Source organism: Parus major, chromosome 14 (assembly GCF_001522545.3).
Source record: "Parus major isolate Abel chromosome 14, Parus_major1.1, whole genome shotgun sequence".
Lineage (NCBI taxonomy): Eukaryota > Metazoa > Chordata > Aves > Passeriformes > Paridae > Parus > Parus major.
In genome coordinates this window covers 12,780,306-12,800,383 of record NC_031783.1, presented here as the reverse complement: position 1 = coordinate 12,800,383, position 20,078 = coordinate 12,780,306, and the positions used below count along the sequence as shown (strand labels likewise).

At 51.3% G+C, this 20,078-nt stretch overlaps 1 protein-coding gene across 3 annotated transcripts in view; it reads left to right on the top strand.

Annotated features, from left to right (window-relative positions):
* The first annotated feature begins 340 nt into the window (after positions 1–340).
* The window catches only part of TNRC18 (trinucleotide repeat containing 18), a 37,351-nt gene continuing 17,613 nt past the window's right edge, over positions 341–20,078 (top strand). Inside the window, exons 1-13 of one of the 3 annotated variants that reach the window (XM_015642981.2) lie at positions 341–1,892; positions 4,949–5,051; positions 5,450–5,655; positions 5,857–6,003; positions 6,513–6,694; positions 7,466–7,889; positions 8,384–9,331; positions 9,980–10,155; positions 10,846–10,982; positions 11,453–11,581; positions 13,365–13,539; positions 14,567–14,927; positions 17,334–17,621. In XM_015642981.2, coding sequence (XP_015498467.1) covers positions 434–1,892; positions 4,949–5,051; positions 5,450–5,655; positions 5,857–6,003; positions 6,513–6,694; positions 7,466–7,889; positions 8,384–9,331; positions 9,980–10,155; positions 10,846–10,982; positions 11,453–11,581; positions 13,365–13,539; positions 14,567–14,927; positions 17,334–17,621 — 4,735 coding nt within the window. In that variant the 5' untranslated portion in view covers positions 341–433. Of the gene's footprint in view, positions 1,893–4,948; positions 5,052–5,449; positions 5,656–5,856; positions 6,004–6,509; positions 6,695–7,465; positions 7,890–8,383; positions 9,332–9,979; positions 10,156–10,845; positions 10,983–11,452; positions 11,582–13,364; positions 13,540–14,566; positions 14,928–17,333; positions 17,622–20,078 lie in introns of all 3 variants that reach the window. The other 2 variants (XM_015642982.2, XM_015642983.2) reach the window with 2 other exon arrangements.

The following is a 20,078-nucleotide window of genomic DNA, read 5'->3' as shown; positions in this document are numbered from 1 at the left end:
TTTGCTACCTCTTGCCTGTCTCTGTGTAGGACTGAAGGGGTTGGAAGCCTGTGATAATTTTGGTTGCTTTTACTCTGCAGATGGATTCTACCTGTCCAGCCATGCAGGCCAGTCTGCTTTGCACCCACAGCCTCCCCTCTCAAGGACCGTGGGCAGCCACACGTCGAGCACTTTGCTCCGGGAAAAGGACCTTGGGCAGCTGCACAAGAGCTCGAAAGAAGGCCTGAAAGACCCCGGTGGGAAGGAGCGGGCATGCCGGAGCGATTTGTCCCTGCCCTTTGCCAAGAAGGAGAGCAAGCCGAAGGAGGAGCCCCGACCCCGCAGTGTGGTCGACCTCACACAGGACACCAAGCCCGACAGCGACCGGAAGGTGAGCGTGGTGGAGAAGGCGGTGAAGGTTGGTGAGCGTCTCTCACCGTTCCTGGCTGAGCACATGCCAAATCGGGGCGCAGGCAGCGGGGAACCCAAGTCCAAGAACCCGCTGCAGAGCTCTTCCCTCAGCAACTGCAACGGCGGCGGGGACCCCATGCTGAAGGTCCTGGGTGCCGAGCAGGACCGCTGTGCCAAGGATCCCGCTCGGCACGATGAGAACATGAGGCCTTCTGCGCATGCCCACGCGGAGCGGCTGAAGCGGGGGGAGCCCCTCCTGCCCTCTGTGGGCGCTTTGCACATCTCCTGTAGCTGTCCATCCCCACACCCCTCGCAGACGGGGAAGATGACGCCGGCCACAACATTCCCTCCGCAGCCCGTCCATTCCAGCATGTACACCATCTTCCCACCGGCCAAGGAGCTGGGGAGGGAGCACAAAGTAATCGCCCCCACCTTTGTGCCTTCGGTCGAAGCCTACGACGAGAGGAGCGGGCCCATCCAAATCGCCTCCCAGGCCCGTGACAACAAGGGGAAGGACAAGGACCTTGGCAAGGTGGGGGTGCTGCAGTCACCCACGGAACGGTGCCTTGCAGATGCCTCCCGCACACTCTTGTCCCAGGACTTTTCTTGTCACAGTGATGCCAAAAGGATGGAGGTTCTGAGAGAGAAGGGTTCGGTGATCAGGACGAACTCCATGGCACTGAAGAGACAGGTCACTTCAGAGCCCTTCCTCAACCGGCCGGGGCTGGGCTCTCCGGAGAGCAGGGAGTTCCTGGCCTCCAAGGATTTGCTGAAGCCGAGTCCGGAGGCAGAGCATCGCCCCTGCGAGCGGGACCGCTTCCAGCGATCCAGCTCCAAAGAAGCAGCAAAGGTCTACGGCACTTTGGACTCTTCCCGGCAGCACCTGGACCACGGTCAGCTGAAACCGCCCGAGCAGAAGTGGAAGCCCTTTGAGATGGGCAACTTTGCCACCACGCAGATGGCGGTGCTGGCCGCGCAGCACAACCACGTCAGCCGGGTGGAGGAGGAAGCCAAGAAGGTGTACCTTGACCCCAGCGGTTTGCCGCGGTCCTCGGTGGTGGGCTCGCGGGGCGCCGCAGACGTCCTGCACCCTGCCTCACACGGCGAAGGCTCGGCCATGCAGAGCCTCATCAAATACAGCGGCAGCTTTGCCAAGGAGACGGCGTCCCGGCAGAGCTGCGGCAAGAAGAGCCCCTTTGGGGGTTTGGGCAATGTGAAGTTGGACTCTGCACAGCTGGGAGCCTCCAAGGTGCAGCAGCTGCTGCTGCAGCAGCCTGCGAAGCAGCTAAAGAGGGACCCTGAGAGACCCGAGAGTGCCAAATCCTTCGGCCGTGAGAGCATCGGCTCCCAGGGCGAGGTGGAGGTGAGGCACTTGCCTGTTGGCATTGCTGTGGCTGTGGCCCGGCAGAAGGACAACAGCAGCAGCAGCAGCAGCAACAGCAGCAAACTGGGGCCCAGCTTGGCAGACCGGGATCGCTCGCTGTCTCTCAGCAGCATCAAAGGTAGGTTCCCTAGGGCTTGTCTCAGGGCGTCCCTGGAGGATCTGTTCCCTGGGAAGTGCAGCCACCCAGTGCAGGCTGTGTGCCATGAACCGCATTTGGCATCTTCAGCTGGGTTTGCCTCCCTTGCCAGCCTTTACATGTTGTAAAGCACAGTAGGAAGCAAGACCCCCTGTGCAAGATGTAGTCAGTCCCCTGTCCCCGCTTCCATCCCCTCTGGCCACCTCTGAGGACAATCCTGCTCCATGAGTTTGATCCATTAGCAAAGGGAGTGATGGAGAAACCTCTCAAACCACTTTTGTGCTGGTGTTGTAATCTCATGATTTCGATTTAAGCCGTGGTGCTGGCAGGAGGGGGATGGCACCAGAGAGATTTTGCTTCTCTGCTTGGCTTGCATAGCAAGATAACACCCGGGGGCTGCCCGGCACGGGGCTCTGGTGTGCCAAGGAGCGATGCCAAAATGAACGGCTGGCGAGCAATGGTCGGCTTTCCAGTTTTAGCCCTTGCCTTCCCCATTTTTTTGCCTTTCCCCCTCCTCTCCCAAACTTCAGTGGAAAGAAGCAGTTTCCCTCAGGCAGCAGCCCCTCTCCCCATTCCCATTGCCTCCCAGTGCCCTCCCCGCAGCCGGGCGGGAGCCGGCCGAGGACCTCGTGGGCAGCACAGGGAGCTGTTTGTTCAGCCGTTCAATCGTCCCAGACGCTCCCAGCTTGCGTTAAATGTAATTTACTGAGCCGAACTAAAAGGCTGCAAACAAGGGTTGAATTCTGGCAGGCCTCTGGGCTCGTTGCTAAGTGATGCAGTTGGCTTTCAGACAGAAAACAAGACTGCTTTTCTCCTCCTCTCGCCCCCCAAATGCTGCCCCCCCTTTGTGTGCCAGGAGATATTCGTCTAATAACATTAGCTTGCTTGCGCTGAGTGGACGGTGCTTGAATGTTTAGACCTTTTAAGAAGGAGAAAGCAGGCTTTAGTTGGCTAATCTGTAGTATTTGGCAAGTAAAATGCAAGTATTTAGTACTGGGCATTGGTTGTCAAGGGAACGGACCTAAGCCTTTCCTCCATGCATAACTGATTGAATTTTTCTATGCAGTCCGTGCGTCATGTTCATATATATAGACAGAATGATCATTCACTGTCTGGACAATCATCGTTCTGTCCAGAAAAGGGACTTGTCCTGTTGGTGGGATGGAAGCTGGGCGGGAATTAGAGGTCCTACAGTGTTTGTGTTTGGATGGTGAGGGTGGAAAAAAGATGATAAACTCGTCTAGAAATAATGGAGCGCAAGGAGTGTAGATGGGAGAGGGAGGAGCGATGATAAAATAACAAAATAACACCTTTCTAATGAAGGGCTGGGGGTGGGGATTTACTCACCTTATGCCAAGGAAGGAAGGGAGGCTGTGGACTCTCCAAGGAATTTCTCCATATTGCTGACACCAAAGATACAGCTGGGCATTGACTGGGGGAAAGAAAGAGGAAAAGGGGCTCCAAAGGGGAAAAAAACCTGGGCTGAGGTTTGGAAAGGGAATGCTGGTGGAGAGGCAGTGGAAGGTGTTTGGGCTCCAGAGGGATTTGTGAGCCCCTGTGCTGTGGAGGTTGGGGAATAAAAGTGAGCAGTGGAGGCTGTGTGAGGCATCATTCAGTGAGTCAAGGAGGGGCTGGTTGGGGTTGGTTGGGCTGCACGTGGTGTCCTGGCAGAGATGTGGTGACCCTGGAAAGTCCTTCAGGAGGGAGAGCTGTGTGCCAGGTTTTAAAGCATCTTTGTTTTCTGCCTGGAGCCCATGGAAGGAACCTTGGGGAGAGGAGCTGGGAGAGATGTTGTCTTGTTCCTGGATTCCTTCTGACAGTAAAAGCTGAGGGAATTGGAGACTTGACAGCAAAAAACCCATGGGCTGTCCAGGTTTGTGGAAATACACACTAGAGCTCTCCTTGAAAAGACTGCCTGTCAGCAGAATAGACTTGATGTTCCGAGATGTTTTCCCATGTGCCAAACCATATCCAGACAGGAGAGTGAGGACCCTGGGAAGGGCTGCTGGGGTGCAGTCCTGTGAGGCTGAGTGCTCTCTGCAAGCAGGGATTTAGGAGCGGATTGTATCACCAAAGCACAGTGCAGAGAAGGGCAACAGGGGGATTGTATGAAAAATGAGTATGCAAGAAATAAGCTAGGGAAGAAACTAGGGAAAAGCAAGCTTAAAATCAGGCAGTTGGAGGGAAGACCTTGGATAAAGGGAAGGATGGACCCAATACCTGGTCCTGGCAGAGCCAAGCGAGGCTCTGCTGCTCTCTCCTGTGAGGGTGCCTCCTAACCTCTTGCAGATGCAGCTGCTACCATGCCAGGCTGTATTTGCAAGAGCTGTGCTGATTGTGGACAAGTGGTTCCTCCAGCCAAACATTCAGCCCCCCTTTTTGGATTCCTGCCCTCATCTGCCATATGTGTCCCTGCCTCATCAGACCCTCTCTTGTTGCATGTCTCGAGGGGGATGCAGATTCCTGCTAGTGGTTGAATTGCAGAGTGGAGCACGCTGGTTTTGTGAGGGGCTGTATTGTTGGTTCTGCCTGTTGCAGAAGGAGAGGGATTCAGAGCATACTCAGTGCTCCCAGACTGATTTACAAGATCAGAAGGTGCTTCAGAAAAGTGCAGAGTTAAAATCCTTCCCCTCTCTGAGATGTGCTAAGCAGGACTATGTGGTTTGATGCAGGATTTAGCTGCATCTTGGCTCTTGCTGGGATGGGAAAACTGTCCTTCAGCGCAGTGGTCCCTTTGGTCCTGTTGCTCCCAGGCTGGTGGCTGTGCTGGCCTGGGAGACTGACCTGGCATGGCAAGTAGTTCCTAGATGTCTTGGAGGCATGAACCTCAGAATATATGCACTTGGGTGCTACCAAGAGAATATCTTGATCACACCGAAAGCCTTGCCTGGTCTTTCAGGATTTGACCCTGGAACATCCTTGGGGACACTGCTGTTTGGGTACACTGGCTCTCAGGTACTCTGCTCCATGCCCAGAGGAGAGGGGACAGCTTTATTCAGACCATTTTTCCCGTCTGATGGTGCTGGGTTGTCTCTTAGGACATGGACGCTCCGAAGATGACTGTGGGGATGAGAGGAGCCGCCACCGGGACAGCCACCTCCTGGCAGGGCGCTTGGAGCGGGATCAGGAGAAGCTGCTCAGGTGAGGCTTGGAGGGAGGTGAGATCTTTTGCCATAGTCACAAGCTTAGCTCAGGGACAACCAGTCCAGAGAGGAGACAGGATTGCATCCATCCTGGTGTAGGTGCTGGCACCAAACTTGCTGGTTTGGAGAAGGATGCTGAGCTGGGTACACGGGGCTATAGGCAAATCCTAAGTCCTCAGCAGAGCAATCCTAATAGACAGCTGCAAATCCATGTCTGCTCCAAAGGGCTGGAGAGATGGAATGTTTTATTCTAGACTTGACACTTCCATCACAGCTCTCCTTGAGCCACTGACCTTGCTTTGCAAACAGTGGTTCTGCAGGCTGGTCCATTCTCCTGGGCTCCTCCATCACTTAAACCTGCTCTCACTCTCTCTCTCTTGCCTCCTCCATCCCCAGAGAAAGCAAGGAGCTGGCAGATTTTGCCCGAATACACCCCTCCAGCTGTGCCACGAATGGTTTAAACTCCAACCTCATGGTGACAGGAGGCCCAGCCCTGGCGGGCTCCGGGCGCTGGTCTGCAGACCCAGCTTCGCACTTGGCAGCCCACCCCTGGCTCCCCAGGACAGGGAGCCCCTCCATGTGGCTGGCTGGCCACCCCTACGGTGAGTACCCTGGGAGGGAGCAGTGTCCAGAGGGTGTTAACACCAATGAAATCCAGGGAAAAGTGTTGCTACAGCCCAGCGAGGCTGTTTGATGAGCTCAGGGAAAAGGGAAAGAGGCATTTCGGAGCATTAGATGACTTCTCGTGTGGGTGGGAGCTGTCTGCATCCCCTGAGTTGTGACTTTGGTGTTTTTTCTTCCAGGACTTGGTCACCCTTCCTTGCACCAGGGCATGACTCCAGGCTTCCCCCCTGCCATGGGGGGAGCTCTCCCTTCTGCCTACCAGTTTGCCAGAGACCCACAGTCAGGGCAGCTTGTTGTGATCCCCAGTGAGCACTTGCCACACTTTGGTAAGGATGTGAGCTTGTCCCAGAGGACATTCTTTGACAGCTGTGGGAAAAACAGACTTTGGAGAGGGCCAGAGAGGATCATACCTACCGGTGGGGACCAGCAGCCACGGCTCTGGGGTGGGTGTGAGCGGGCCTCTCGTTAAGGTGTGTTCTGGAGATGGAAACATGTAATCCTTAGCAGTGGCTCTTCATCCCCTGCAGGACCCTGCAGAGTTAAATCCTTGGTTAGGAGAATCTATTCCTAAGCTCAGGCATGGACAGTCAAACCAAGGGCTGGAGAGCAAAGCAAGTCCAGTGGCCCTAGGGCACAGGGGTGGTGGGACTGGGGCTGCAGAGGGGAACACAGCACATTTTTCCCTCTGGTTTGTGGTTGTATTTCTGCACAGCCCGGTGTTTGGCATCCCCTACACTCTGGGACTTTAGAGACCATTTCCCTGAGCGATCCTGAATCCTTTATCCATCCTTACCCTGCTGCCTCCCTGACTGCATCTCTGCTCATTCCACAGCAGAGCTGATGGACCGGGCACCCCCCCTGTGGCCCGCTATGTACCCCCCGACCAGGAGCTCCCTCCAGCACGCTCACCAGCTGCAGCTCCTCTCCCATCAGCAGCTGCTGCGGCAGCACGAGCTGTACATCCTGCAGCAACAAGCAGCCCACGCCATGGAGCTGCAGAGGAGTGCCCAGCTCGTGGTATGTTCTCAAGAACTTCTTGCTTGGCCATGAAACGAGCCTGAAGTGTCTGGGGAGAAAATGAAAACGCAGGCAGCTGTGCCTGTGTGGCAAGTGTGTGTCAAGGGTATGGATGCATTGAGTGATCCTGCCCTGGTCTCTAGGATAGGAAGCATTTGGTGTATCCTGAAGTTAGAGTGGGTTTGGAGGGGTTTGGTGTAGAGCCACTGAGCAGTGCTGTCAGAAGAGCTCCCCAGCAGCAGCAGTGAGACTTAGATTCCTTCCCATGGAATGTCTCTGTATAGTTGAATGGTTTCATCCCTGGTCACCCCCAAACAAACCTCCTGAGCAGCTCAGAGAAGCAGCTGCAGGACTTGCAGCAGTCACACTGGCACCTGGAGAGAGCTCCCATTCATGAAAAAGTTTTGGAAGCCAAGAGCTTCCATTTGGGTGTTTTACACCTGTTCATTTTTATAGTGGTCCTCCAGTTTTCAGCCTTCATTTTACATGTGGGTTTGCTAGGCTGGAGGCTTGGAAATAGAAATGGTTTCCTTTGGCTGCAAATGAAAGCTGAGACATCCTTCTCATGACTCTTGGAGCTGGGAATTTGTAACAAAACTATAGCAGATCAGTGTCACCCTCCATCAGATTGGTCTTCAAAAGGTCTTGCACTGGGGGACATGTGCTTTATTCCACTGCATATTTTATAAGACCTTGTTTTGGTCTTGCTTGGTGGTAGGTCAGTGCCACTTTCCAGATGTTGTGCTGAATTTTGCTCTGTTCTTGTCACAGGAGAGGTTGAAGGCAAATGAGCAGCGTGTGGATATGGAAGAGAAGGTGACAAAACGGAGCCTGGACAGTGCCAAATCAGGCCTTTCCTCCTCTGCCCCGGGACTGGTGCACCGAAAACCACCTGTGCTGTCTCCCAGCGCCTCCACGTCCTACAGCAAGGCTGTGAGTCCACCTCCCCTCTCTCCCAGGGCCTCACCCGTGTCTGTGCTCAAAGCTGAGGTGATCCAAAAGATGGAGGAGCCACCTTCGCAGCCAGCCTACTCCTACCCCGCCACCCCCAGCTCCCATCCTTCCAGCCCACACCCTGCCTCTCCACCCCCTGCCCCTGCCATCCCTCCAAAGGAAGAGGCACCTGAGACCGTGGAGAAGAAAGACCTGGAGCTGGAAAAAGAGGCTGCTGGTCCATATCAGGCCTTGTTCCCAGGTAAGAGAGCCCTGCTTTGGCAGAGTCCCGTTGTGTTTGTGCCTGCCTCCCTTTTTCTCCTCGGCTCTTTCCTGCTTCTGTCCCTTCCCCTAGGGAAAGCCACGTAGCTCCTCTAAAAGGCAGGGGAGAGGGAAGGAGCAGGGCTGTTGTGATGGACTGGGATTGGTGCCTGAGTGCCTGGGGCTGTAGGCTCTCTTCTTCCCTTGGGCCGAGCCTGGGTTGGTTCTTCCAGGGCTGGAGTCCCAGTGGGAGAGGATGCAGGAGGCAGATCTTTCTCCAATTGCATGAAAGTGCTGGAAAGGTGCAGAAGGGACCTCTGAGGTGCTGCCTGTGGCAGTTTGTCAGGAGAGAGGTGCCCAAAGCAGCTATTGCTTGAGAACGGGAAGAGACCAGAGATGATGGAAGCAAAGGGAACTGACTCTATGCCTTAGTGAGAGAGAAGGTGCTTTGGAGACCCAGCCATTACACAGTCTGTCCCTTCTGATATCTTGCAGAGATCCCCCCTGGATACCCATTCCAGTCCCTGCCTCCCTCCTTTGGAAGACACTATCCCTACCTCCTCCAGCCCCCCGCAGCATCTGATGCGGATGGCCTGGCTCCTGACGTCCCGCTGCCTGCTGAAGGCTCTGAGCACATGGATCTTTCCTCAGAGGTCAAGCCCATCCACTTGTCTCCGTCCAAAATCCTTGAGCCCATCCAAGCAGCAGCAGAAGAGGAATCCTTGGAAGAGAGGGTGAAATCAGAGGTGCAGATGGAGGAAAGCCAGGAAAGCATCTGTGAGCAGGACATGGGGACTCTGAACATCAGCACCTCTGCAGCCGTCCCAGTGCAGAACGTGGACAATTGCAATCTCCTGTTGCACCAAGGCGAAGCCCTGGGTGCTATGGAGCAGGAGCAGGAAGACCTCCAGAGCTGCCCACCTCCTTACCAGGTTGTGGCCTGTCCTGCAGAAGCAGAGGCTGAGGCAGAGAGCGGGAGTGGAGCAGAAACCTGCTCCATGCACATGGACTATGACGGTTTGCTCGTGCATGCGGAGAGCAAGCCACCAGAGATGGAATTGACGCCCCAGCGGGAGGAGGCCTCTGTAGCCATGGATCTGCAGAGTGCTGATGTGCCCCGGGTGAGGGAGTTTCCCAGCCTGCCTCCCGAGGAGGGGGAGCAGGGGCCAGAGATCCCTTCCTATACAGAAGAGGCAATCACTTGCCAAATCCCAGATCTGGACATCAAGCCGGGTGACCCACTGGCTGGGATGAATGCTTTGGTGGCTGCTACAGAAATGCCTCAGGCTTGTTCCTTGTTGACTACCACCACTGTCACTCCACCCCAGATGAAGGTGGAGGTGTTAACTGACCAGACCCTGGAGCACTCCTTCCTGCAAGGGATCACTTTGCTGAGTGAAATTGCAGAGATGGAGCTGGAGAAACGGAAGCAAGAAATGCAAAGTAAGTTTTGAGTGGGGAGTCTGGTCAACTTTGGACCATGCTGCGTTTCCCAGCTTATTGTCCCTGTGCTCTTCATGTGGGCAGAGGAGCAGAGTCACAGGTGGGATCCCTTGCAGTCTCAGCCAGGGCAGCAAGGAGAGCATTGCTCTGAGTTGCACGAGTAGCTGGTACTTCAGATGGGGTTGGAGCAGGGTTTTTGTTGCAGCAGGCTGAGCTACGTGTGGCTTTTGTACTGCTCTCCCTTCCAAAGGCCCTCGCCATGTCTAGACAGTTTGTGGTATGCATAGCGGAAATGGAGCCCCAATTGCTGAGAGCTGCCAGGGCAACACCCTTCTGGCAGGCACTGAGTCCACAGTCTGTTGGGGTTTGGCACCAGAGGCCCCAGTAGCTCCAGATGACGATTTCCAAGAGCTTGGCAGGTCCCAAAAAGAATCTCACCTTCCAGTAACTTCCTGAGGTGAGAAGTGATGGGAACTGCCAGTTACACCATGGCTGAGTACAACAGGGGATCTCAAGTGGGGGCTGAGGGTGGCTGGGGGCTCCTTGAGCAGCCATAGTTGAGAAAGGGCCATCAGCCCCTCCTTGTGCCTGTTGGAGAAGCAGTCTTGGAATGTGATCTTCTATAGCTTTTTTTTCTGTCCTTCCCAGCAGGTCCAGAGAGTTTCCCTGTCCGGCCAACACTGGAGAGTTTGCTGGCTGCCAGCACCCACATGCTCATGGAAGTACTTTCCACCCCCTTTATGGAAAGTCTGAAAACCATCCGGCTGCCTCGAGAGCTGAATCCCAACAAAAAGTACAGCTGGATGCAGAAGAAAGATGAACCAGTAAGTAGCTCTTAGTGTGGCTGAGCCTGGAAAGCCCCAGTGCATCCACTCACACATCTCACTGTCCCAGCCCCAGTTTGGGGGCTCATGCTGCCCCTCTGCATTCAGCAGAGCAAGCTGGTTGTTCCCCCATGTCACATTCCTGGCTGCACAGGAGTCAGTGGGCTGGAATTTAGGTTTTTCCCTTGTTTGTGAATCAGGGTTCAGCAGGACCCTCAGCAGCCCTGGAAGTGGTGTTTTAATGTGGAACCAGAGTGTGTTACTGTTTTTGCCAGAGGATAAATAAAAATAGTGTCAGGAGAGTTTTTCCTTGTTTATTTTTAATTTTCTGACTCTTCCCTGTGGAAGAGACTGATAAATTATTTTGTACCGAGCAAGTAAGTATTCCAAGATAGGGTATATTGTGATCTGTCTTTTTAAACAAGGTAAAAAGAGCATTTTATCCTGCAGGTTCTCCTCCAGGGCTGCAGTCCCTCAGAGCTGATGCCACCCAGTGCATAAACCACAGAACATCTTTGCTTTGCTGCTTTTCTTGGGTACCACCCTGGGGCTGTGCTGGTGGGCAAGGGGTGTCTGCTCCCCTTTCAGCACAAAGGGCTTTCTGCCAGGCTGCACACCTTGGCCATTGCCAGGGCACCCAGTGTGCACCCTCTGGACATGTCCTGACCCTCTCTTGCCTCCCCACCCCAGATGTACTCCATCAAATCAGCCATCGAGAACATGGATGCGATGGAGCTGGACTACAGGATGAGGCTGGCGGAGCTGCAGCGGCGCTACAAGGAGAAGCAGCGGGAGCTGGTGAAGCTGCAGCGCCGCAGGGACTCCGAGTAAGTCAAAGGCTGCTCACCCAAGTCTTGGTTTTTTTCCAGCTGGGCACTTTCACTGCCTCTCGGCCTGGGAGAGAAAATTGCCCTCCATCCCTCCCTGCCTCCTCTCCTCTCCTCTCCTCCCGGTACATCCCGCCAGAGCTTTGCACAGCACACTCCTAGGCTATGTGACACGACAACCTGGTAACTGGTGACTGCAGCTGGGAGACTGTGGTAGAGACAACCTTGGCTTCAGCAGCTCAGTTTAGCAGTTTGGTGGCAGGCGAAGGTTCTGGGTTGGCTCCCGTTCTTGCTTGCTTTCTTTTAATTATTTTCCCTTTTTCTTCTTTTTGGATTTATTTTCTTTATTTTTTTCCCTGTTTGTTTTGCTTTTAGGTTGCAAATTTTGCTTTTTTTTTTCTTTTGTTTTGTTTTTTGATTTTTTTTTTTTGTTGCCTTGGTTAACAGTGAAGCGTGTGGTTTTTTTAAAGGGAAAAGCATGACGAGAAAAGTAGAAGCTTGGCGAGAAGAGGCCCTGGAAGGCCCAGGAAGAGGAAACTTGGATCAAGCGCTCTGTCACCCATTAAGGAGAGAGGGAAGAGTGACAGCAAGAGTGGAAAGTAAGGCTGGAATTTGGGGAAGACGGGAACATGGCAGGGTCACTGTGCCAGGGTCTGACTTGGGGAGAGCATCTCGGATGCAGCGGGGGCTCGTTGTGTTGGCAGGCCGGCCGCTGGCTGCGGCGGTGGAAGCGCGTGCTGCTAACGTGAGTGTGTCCTTTCGGTGGGAATGCAGTGCCAGCGCCCTCCCTCCCCGCAGCTAGAGCGTGTGTCTGGTGTTGGGTGCAGACAGGACAGGTGGAGTTGAGCAGCTGTGAGGTGATGTGGCTGGCAGGGAGCTGTAGGTGAGGTTTTGGAGTTGGGGAGCGTGTCCTCGTGTGCTTTTAGGAGAGCAGATGTTGCAGTCAGGTGCTGTAGAGTCAATTGCGGTGGTGTTGGTGTCAAAACTGGGAAGGACAGGGTTATTCCAGGTTATCTACTTTGTAGGACCTTTCTGCTGTGTTTCTTCTGTCTTCCTCTCTGTTCCCTGAATCAGTGGGAGCTGGTTTTGCCTGACATCCCTCTTTCAAGCATCTGGATTATTCTGTACTCTGCTTTTTACTCTTTTACAAGTTCAGCTGCTCTTGTTTGGATCTCACCATTGTTGGCCATCTATCCTACCATAGATGGCCTCTCCAATGGGAAGGCATTTCCAAGCTGCCTCCCTGCCTGCTCCATGTTTTCACAAATATTCTTTTCAAGACTGCAAATCAGATTCAGGTGCCCAGCTCCCACTGACCAACGCTTCTGAAAGTCTGTTCTCTCAGTGGCTCCGTGTTTTGCTCTTCGTGTTTGGCTGGCTGGACAGGCTGGAGGCATCTGGAGGCACTGGAGTTGTGCATGTGTGGGTGCTGCGTGTGCATGTCCCTGGATCAGGCTGCTCTGGGACATAGAGCTGCACCCTCAGCCAGTGTCCAGGGCCTTTGGTGTTGGTTTAGCTGTCTGTGCAGGTCAGCAGAGTGGATAGAGGGAGGGGAAATGCCTGGAAGCTGAGGAGGCTTTGTGGTGGTGGTCTGACCAGCAGGCTTAGTGTGGAGGCAGCAAATGAGAGCTTGAAATGGAAGCTTGGTAGGAATCTTGAGGTATTGACTGATCATCCGTAGTTACTGGAGATGGCTGGGGAGCCGGGAAAGATGTGCTTATAGTCTCACCTACTTTACTTTTTATTTTATTTTCTTATTTATTTACCCTCTCCTTTCCCCCCAAATCCCAAAGCAAGTCCGATGACGTAGATCACGAGTGCCTTTCACTAGGGGCTGGACTTGGAGACTGGAGTGAGCCAGTCCTTGCAGTGCCTTTGTCCCTTCCTGTCACCCCATGTGGCACTTCCTTGCCACCTCCAGCTCATACCAAAGCAACCAAAGCAAGTGTCTGGGCAGTGAGGCACCTCCCTGGGCCTCAGAAGTCTCTCTCTGCACCTTCAGAGTCCATGGAAGTAGAAGTGGGAAAAGACCTTAAGGGCCATCTCAGCTGTCAGTCCTCCCTGTTGCTGCTCTGTCCCAAATCAGGCACTTTTTGGTGGCTGTTACCAAGACACCAAGCACTTCCTTTTAGAGACCACTTTGCTGGTCTCTGATTTCAGGCACCCTCATCTCTCCTGGTGGCCAAGAGTGTGCACAAAGAGCTCCTTGGCTCTCCAGTTTGGTGGGAAACCTTGTTCAAACTGCTGTCACTTCACAGTAGACTTGGCTCCCACTGAGGATCCCCACTGTCTTAGGAGGCATTTAACCTCACTTTTGAGCTTGGTGGGGACCACAAGGAGGAAAGCTCCCCCACCTTGACCCATCCTGTGCTTGGCTTGCAGACTGAGCAAGTCCTTGTTACTCTCTGAAGACTCTGAGACTGGTGAGGGCATGAAGAAGAGGCACAAAGGGGCCCTCCCGGAGGAGGACGAGGATGTGGAGAGCAGCAGTGGCAAGATGAAAGGGAAGAACCCAAGCTGGGAAGAGCACGATGCGGCTCCCAGCTTCTCAAATGAGGTCAGTGCTCTCATGGGGAACATGGAGCCACAGGCCAAAAGCCCATCTTTTTCCTGCTTTGCTGGTGTTGGCTTGGACTCCTGATCTTTCAGTGTCTGCTTTTCAGTCCACATGGGTTTAGATGCTCCTCAAAAGAGGATTGTGTGCAGTGGAGGGGCTAATGTTGGCTTACAGAGGTTGAACCTCTTTGGAAGGCAGCAGTCAAGTGCCTTAGAGCCAGCCAGAGCATTCAGTGCTGCACTGGCTCTGAATCCAGAGCAGGGCTTCTCTTACCCCTTTGCCTATTGAGAGAGCACAGGGAAATGGATCTCCCAAAGCAAGGGAGGAATGGGAGCACAACCTTGCTATTTCAAATGCAGGATTTTCTTCTGCTCCTGTTGAGGCAATGAGATATTTACTGGAGCTTTAAGCTGCTGATGAAGTCCAAAATGCAAGCAGGCAAAGTACTGAGTTAGAGCTGCTGTTATCTAGCTGTAGCACATGTAAAATATATTTACTTTTTTCAAGAAGCAAGAAAACACCGAAAAGGATGTAACAGCTCTGGCTGTAGTGCAGTGGTGCTGATCCTCATGCTGAGAGGTATTTGGGATTTTTTAGCATTCCAGCCTCTGGAGCTGGTTGATTATGTGGAAATCCGTATTTATTTGGCTGGGTCTTGGGTAAAGAAGATTTTTAATCCTTGTGATTTAGAGAAAAGCTTGTAAAACCAACCCAAACATACCCTAAAAAACAGGTGGTGCAGAGAAAAAAGAACGCCAAAGTATGTTGTTCCATGAACATATTTGTTTTGGAAGAACATTCAGGTTTCCTATGTTAATCTTGCAATTTTGTAGTGCTCAGTAAGAGTAAAACTCTACTGTTTGCTGACATCTTCCTCTTCCTCCCTAGAACCATGGTGGGTTATGGCAACTGGGGCTAAGACTGATTAACTATATGCATGAGACAATTTGGAGGGCTATTAAAATCCCTCAGGTCTGCCATGATATCTGCTCTATGCTCACCTTGTCTCTTCCTTTCACCTCGGCAGTTAAAGCTCAAAAAGAAGAAGGTGCCATCAGATCAGGAGCAGCTGGCCAGCAAGCTTGACAAGGCCCTGTCTCTCACCAAACAAGACAAGCTCAAATCTCCCTTCAAGTTTGCTGACAGCTCTGGGGGAAAGCTCAAAACCAGTGGAGGTGGCAGCAGGTACCTCCCAGCCCATGAGGCTCTGCCAAGCAAGGAGGAAAAGAGCCTGGCCAAGAACCTGGGCTTGTCACTGAAAGCTGCCAAGGAAGGTAAAAACAAAGTGACTGCCAAAATGAAGAAGATGGAGGTGGGGTTAAAAGTCAAAAATCAGCTCAAGGTTTCCCATTCACCAGCAATATCTGAAGTTAGCAGCTACTCCTACAGTAAGTAACCTCTTTTGTATCTCTTCTATCTTTAGGAGGGGTTGTGGTGGGAGTTTCTGGCCTATTGAAAGGAGTCTTGTAGATGGGTCTGGTTTTTGCTCAAGATTGCAAAGTGACCTTCTCCTCTGCTGCTGCTGCATCTTTGGGGTCAGCGTGGGCTGTCTGCCCATCTTGCTGTCCAAGGGGAAGCCACAATCAGTGTGTCTCTTCCTCACCTGTGCTGTATTCATCATCAGTGGGGAAAAACACTTAAAGAAGTTGATCCATGTTCTTGCTTTTGGTGGGAGTAGACACTCTTCTTCTACCTGTCAGATGAGCAGGTGGAGCCTCTTCTCTAGGAGGTAGTTGACTTTTGAAGTCCTTGCTGAGTTCATTTGGCTTGGCTTTAGGATTATGCCATGGAATCTGTTGGAAAGGAAAAGCCTGCCAGTGACACTGATGTTCCTGAGCATCCTCCTGCCCTTCAGTGTCACAGCTTGCTTCCTGGCTGGCTGTGCTGAGCCTTCCCATCTGTCTCATTGGTGTTTGTCCCCACCCCACATCAGTGTGGTTACTGTTAGTTCTGAACCCAGAGTGTGCCTGAGGTGAAGGTTCCAGCAACTGACCCCTGTTACAGAAGGAAAAATCTGAATTGCTGACAGTGTTGGGAAAACAGTAGAACCAAACATAGGAGAGTCTTTAACAGTTCAGGCAGACATTGGGGCAGAGTTTATGGTCTGAGACCGTTGTGTAATGGTCTCAGCTCATTTGCACACACATCTTTCCCTTTGCTTGCAGCTATTTAAAACCATGTTAAAACCTTTATGGGGTGTTTGTGTGCATAACAAATATATCTCCTGGTGCAACACTAGTTTAGAAATTTCACTAATGGGGAAGATGAGCTAGTGACTCTCCAATGGAACAAATGTTTGGCATGAAATTAGCCATTTAGATGGCAAAATAGGAGTCATTGTGTCCACTGGACTTGAACACAGCCTTTGGCTTATTGTGCTGTACACACTACCCAGCAGTTCTCTTCCTGAGTGTGCTTTACTCCCAAGGACAGACACATATCTCCTAAACTGTGGCTTCTGCAGCTAACGGGAATAGAAAGGATGGGCTGGAAGTTGCTGGAGCTAAAGCCTTGGCTCATGCAGAGGGAGCTTTTAAGTGCCTTCACACTTGGCACTGTGGTTTCATGAGCAAAAACTCCCTTCCAGACCTAAGAGAGCTTCTATCGGACCACTGTCCAGTGAGTCTCCTGGTGTAGGAATGTTCCCCTTTGTCACTCAGATCTCAGCTTAGAATTGTTGCGACTGAGGAAACAGCTCAGCTTTGGTTTTTCAGCTGTGTGCAGGTTCAGGAGAAGGGCCTCAGCCTGTCATTTGGTCACTCAGGCATGGTGAATTTGGGGAGGCAGGTTGAGCATATGGCAGCACCTCCCATGATTGGTGGGCTGCTCATGTGGAGAAGGAGAAGTGGGACTGGCGCCAAATCCTTCTGCCTCTTGACCTCAGGATTTTCTGTCTTGAGTCCTGAAAACTTTGGGCATGGATCCAAAGGGTGAACTGGGCATCCTACTCCCACAAATTTTAAGAAAAGTCAGGTGTCCAAAATAATATACATATTTGGGTTTTGAACCTCCTAAACTTGCCATTCTTCATGTCTTCCTCTCCACAACCCAGTGCACTGGAGTTGGGGAGTGATGCCACAACGTCTGTAACGTTGTGGAGATGAGGGCAAGTCCACAAACGGGGAGATGACAATTTACACCCACTTCTCCTGCATCCAGGGGTACCATATGCTTTTTGTCCCTCTCATCAGATACCAGAGGGGATGGCTGGATAACTTCTCACTGCCCACAAGGTTTAGGAGCTTTGTAAAACCGTGGTTCACCGACCGAGGAGTGGCTTGGTCCCTGCTCTTTCGCTGTGTACGCCGTGGAGCATCTGGGGCAGTGTGTTTGGAGTCAGACATTTGGAGTTACACATCCTGCCTTCTTGGCAGCTGGGATTGCTCCAACCACACGTGTTGAAAACCCTTTGCGAGAGCTGGTTCATGTAGAAAAGGAGATTCAGGTCAAGAGTGTTGAATACCACCATAATCAAGGCAAATTCAGGTTGATGGTCCAGTTGTTGACAGTTGATTGTTACTGTGCCTTTGGTGGACATTTTCATAGTGGAAATGTTTGCTTCATTTTTCTCTTGCCAAGCTAAAAACACTCTTTGGATCTTGAGGGAAGACAAGGAGATGGAGGAGAACATTTGTGATAGAATGTAGGAAATGTGAATTTCTATGGTTGTTGAGCACAAGGCTTATGATGGAGCACTTGGGCAGGGGTGGACAGCGGTGGCACCAAAACCCCCCAAAAAATCCCCAAACCCCCATTCAGTGACGTAACGCTCTTCCCACCCGCTTTGACCACAGATACGGACTCGGAGGAGGAGGAGGAGGAGGGATCCCTGAGGGACGAGTGGCCAGCACAGCCCCCGTCCGCTGCCAAGCCGCGGCCGCCTGGCCTGTACAGCTCGACGGGCAGGAAGGGCGGCCGGGCGGCCGGCGGCCCCAGGGCGGCTCCGCGCACTGCGGCGGTGGCCGGGCGGCCGCTGAGGCCGAAGGCGGCGGCGGGGCGGAAGCAGCCCTTCTGCCTGCTGCTGAGGGAGGCCGAGGCGGGATCTTCCTTCAGCGACTCCTCGGAGGACTCGTTCGATCAAGGTTATTAATTTATAGCAAACGCACCCCGTGCCGCGGCCGTGTGGGAGCGGGGCGGGGGCGAGGGGCCTGGCGGGCCGGGGTCAGCCATTTTGATGGTCGGAGCCAGGGCGGCCATCTTTGTCCTTGGCAGCGTAGCCTGCTTTATCACCCCAACGGTTATTTTTTTATCCTTTTTGTATCTGTATCGTTGTGATATTTTTACTGGCTGGCTCTTTTAGAGCTTTTATATCGACTGGCTTTTAGTGTCCACCTCTCCCTACTTTCCTGTTCCCTTCCTCCCTTTCAGTTTTAACCTCACTTCCTTCCTTGCTGCCACCACCACCATTATATTATTATTATTACTATTATTACTATTATTATTATTATTTTAATTATTATTATTTTATTTTGGCATGAGCCTTGTTGAAGTTTGAAAGGAGCTTTTTAAATTACTTTCCTTTTTTTTCCCCTTTTTTCCCCCCTTTTTTCCCTCTTTTATTTTTCCCTCCCTTTTTCTTTTTCCCCTCTTGCTTCTTACCTCCCCTTTTTTTCTGCCTTTTTTCTTTTATTCTCCCCCCCTCTTTTTTATTTCTTCTCCCCTTTTATTTTCTTTTTTTTTTTTATTACCGGGGTACTGTTGTGTGGCCGTGTGACTTGATGTTTGTACTGCAATTTGGTTTACCAAGCTTTATTAAACATACCGAGTTCATTTTTAACTAAACCTGTGTACCTTGTCTCTCTTGCTGTGTCTCTTATCAGGCGATTAGGTTGCCGCTTCACTCCATCCTGCTCTGCATCCCCCTCCTGCTCCCACTCCCCATCAGTAGAACTGGAATTAACCTAGTCTGGGGTACTCTCTATTATTCAAATATCCCTGCTGCCTTTGTCCAGATAAAGCCTAGGCTTCCCCCTTTTCCCCCGACCCCTTTAAGTTAATTTTTATTTTTTTGGTTCACCCGTTTCTGGTTTTATCTTAGTTTGTTTCGTAATAGACTCTCTCCAAGCAGGCACATAAAACATGGAGGCACTGACTCCTTGTTGTTGCTGCAGGAGGGTGCAGGGTGTATTTAACAGCCAGAAATTTTTCTTTGTAATTTTTTAAAGTGTAAATGTCAAGTTTTTGTGTCTCCTTTTGGGTGGTAGGTTTTTTTTTTTTACAGATGCCCAGACGTAACCCACGGTGCTCAAGGATGTGGCAATTACTGCATTAAATTTGACTCTGCAGTTTCCCTCCCTCACCCTCACCCCAATTTTTTTCTTGCAGCTTTTTTTTTGTCAGCCTGTCATTAGTACTTCAGTGGGAAAAGAGATTACTTGAGACTTTTCCTCCAGAGACACAAGGGGTTTCTGTTTTAGAGCGCACTCATTAAATAATAATCATGGGGAAAGGTCATTTTAATGAGCCCTCAGCTCCCGAAAGAAAGTAGCTTGGCTGGGCTGAATGCAAAGCAAGAGCATCCCCAGTTGTTATCTAAGTTACATGGCAGAGCTGGATGTAGCCCAGCAAAAGCCTTTTAGTGTTTTACACTGCTCAGGGCTGTTAATTGAAAAACAGGGCTGGATAGTTTTTTTTGTTTGGTTTTTTGTTTTTTGTTTTTTTTCCCCTGAGTTTTTTGATGTTAATTTCCTCTGTGCACCTGTTTGGTTTTTCTTCCCTCCAAACCCAACCTCCAAAGAAAGATAATTAAAGCTAAAAGAAAGAAAAAAAAAAATAAGAAAAAGAAAGAAAATGATCAAACACAGAAGAAAGATACAGAATGTTGATTTGGTTTGATGTGGCTCTGGGCTGGACCCATCAGTGCATTTCAAAGAAAACCCAAAAGAGAAATACATGTGTCAAAAAAAAAAAAATAAAAAAAAAATTAAAAATTGTTCTTTAGAGAGCCCAAAAAGTTGTGGGGATAGTGGATTTTATGTAAAGCTGAGATTGCCACATTTCCATGAAGAGTCTGCGTTAACTTCCATTCTTCCCTTCCTTGTTCCTTCCTGCATCTTTTCTTTGTTTGTTTTGCTGCTGTTGGAAATTTTGAGGATATCAATCCCTTTTAGGTGCCAAGTTCTTGAGGGGGGTTTTGGGTTTGGTTTTTGGTTTTGCTCCAGGTAAGCAGAGAGGTAACTTGTCCCTTTGTTTATTTTTCAAGTAACCTGTCTGCTTTATTAGAAGAAATAAACTAAAAGTCCCAATTTTATAGGATAAAATCTGGGGAGGGGAGGGGGTACGGGAGGAGGTTGGGGAATCTGAAACAAATGGGGAAATGATTGTAAATCCCACTGGGGTGTCATTTAATGGTGGGGAAACCAAAGATGCAAAACCCCCTGGGGTGGGAGGTGGGTAGGGAGAGGGAGGTGGGAAGGGATTATTGGTTACAATTTGGGTTTTTTTTTTCCCTGAAAATAAATTTTTTTTGTTTTGTTTATTTTTTTTCTTTTGTCAGAAGCATTTCTTGAAGGGATATTTGGGTAATAGGGTTTCTAATG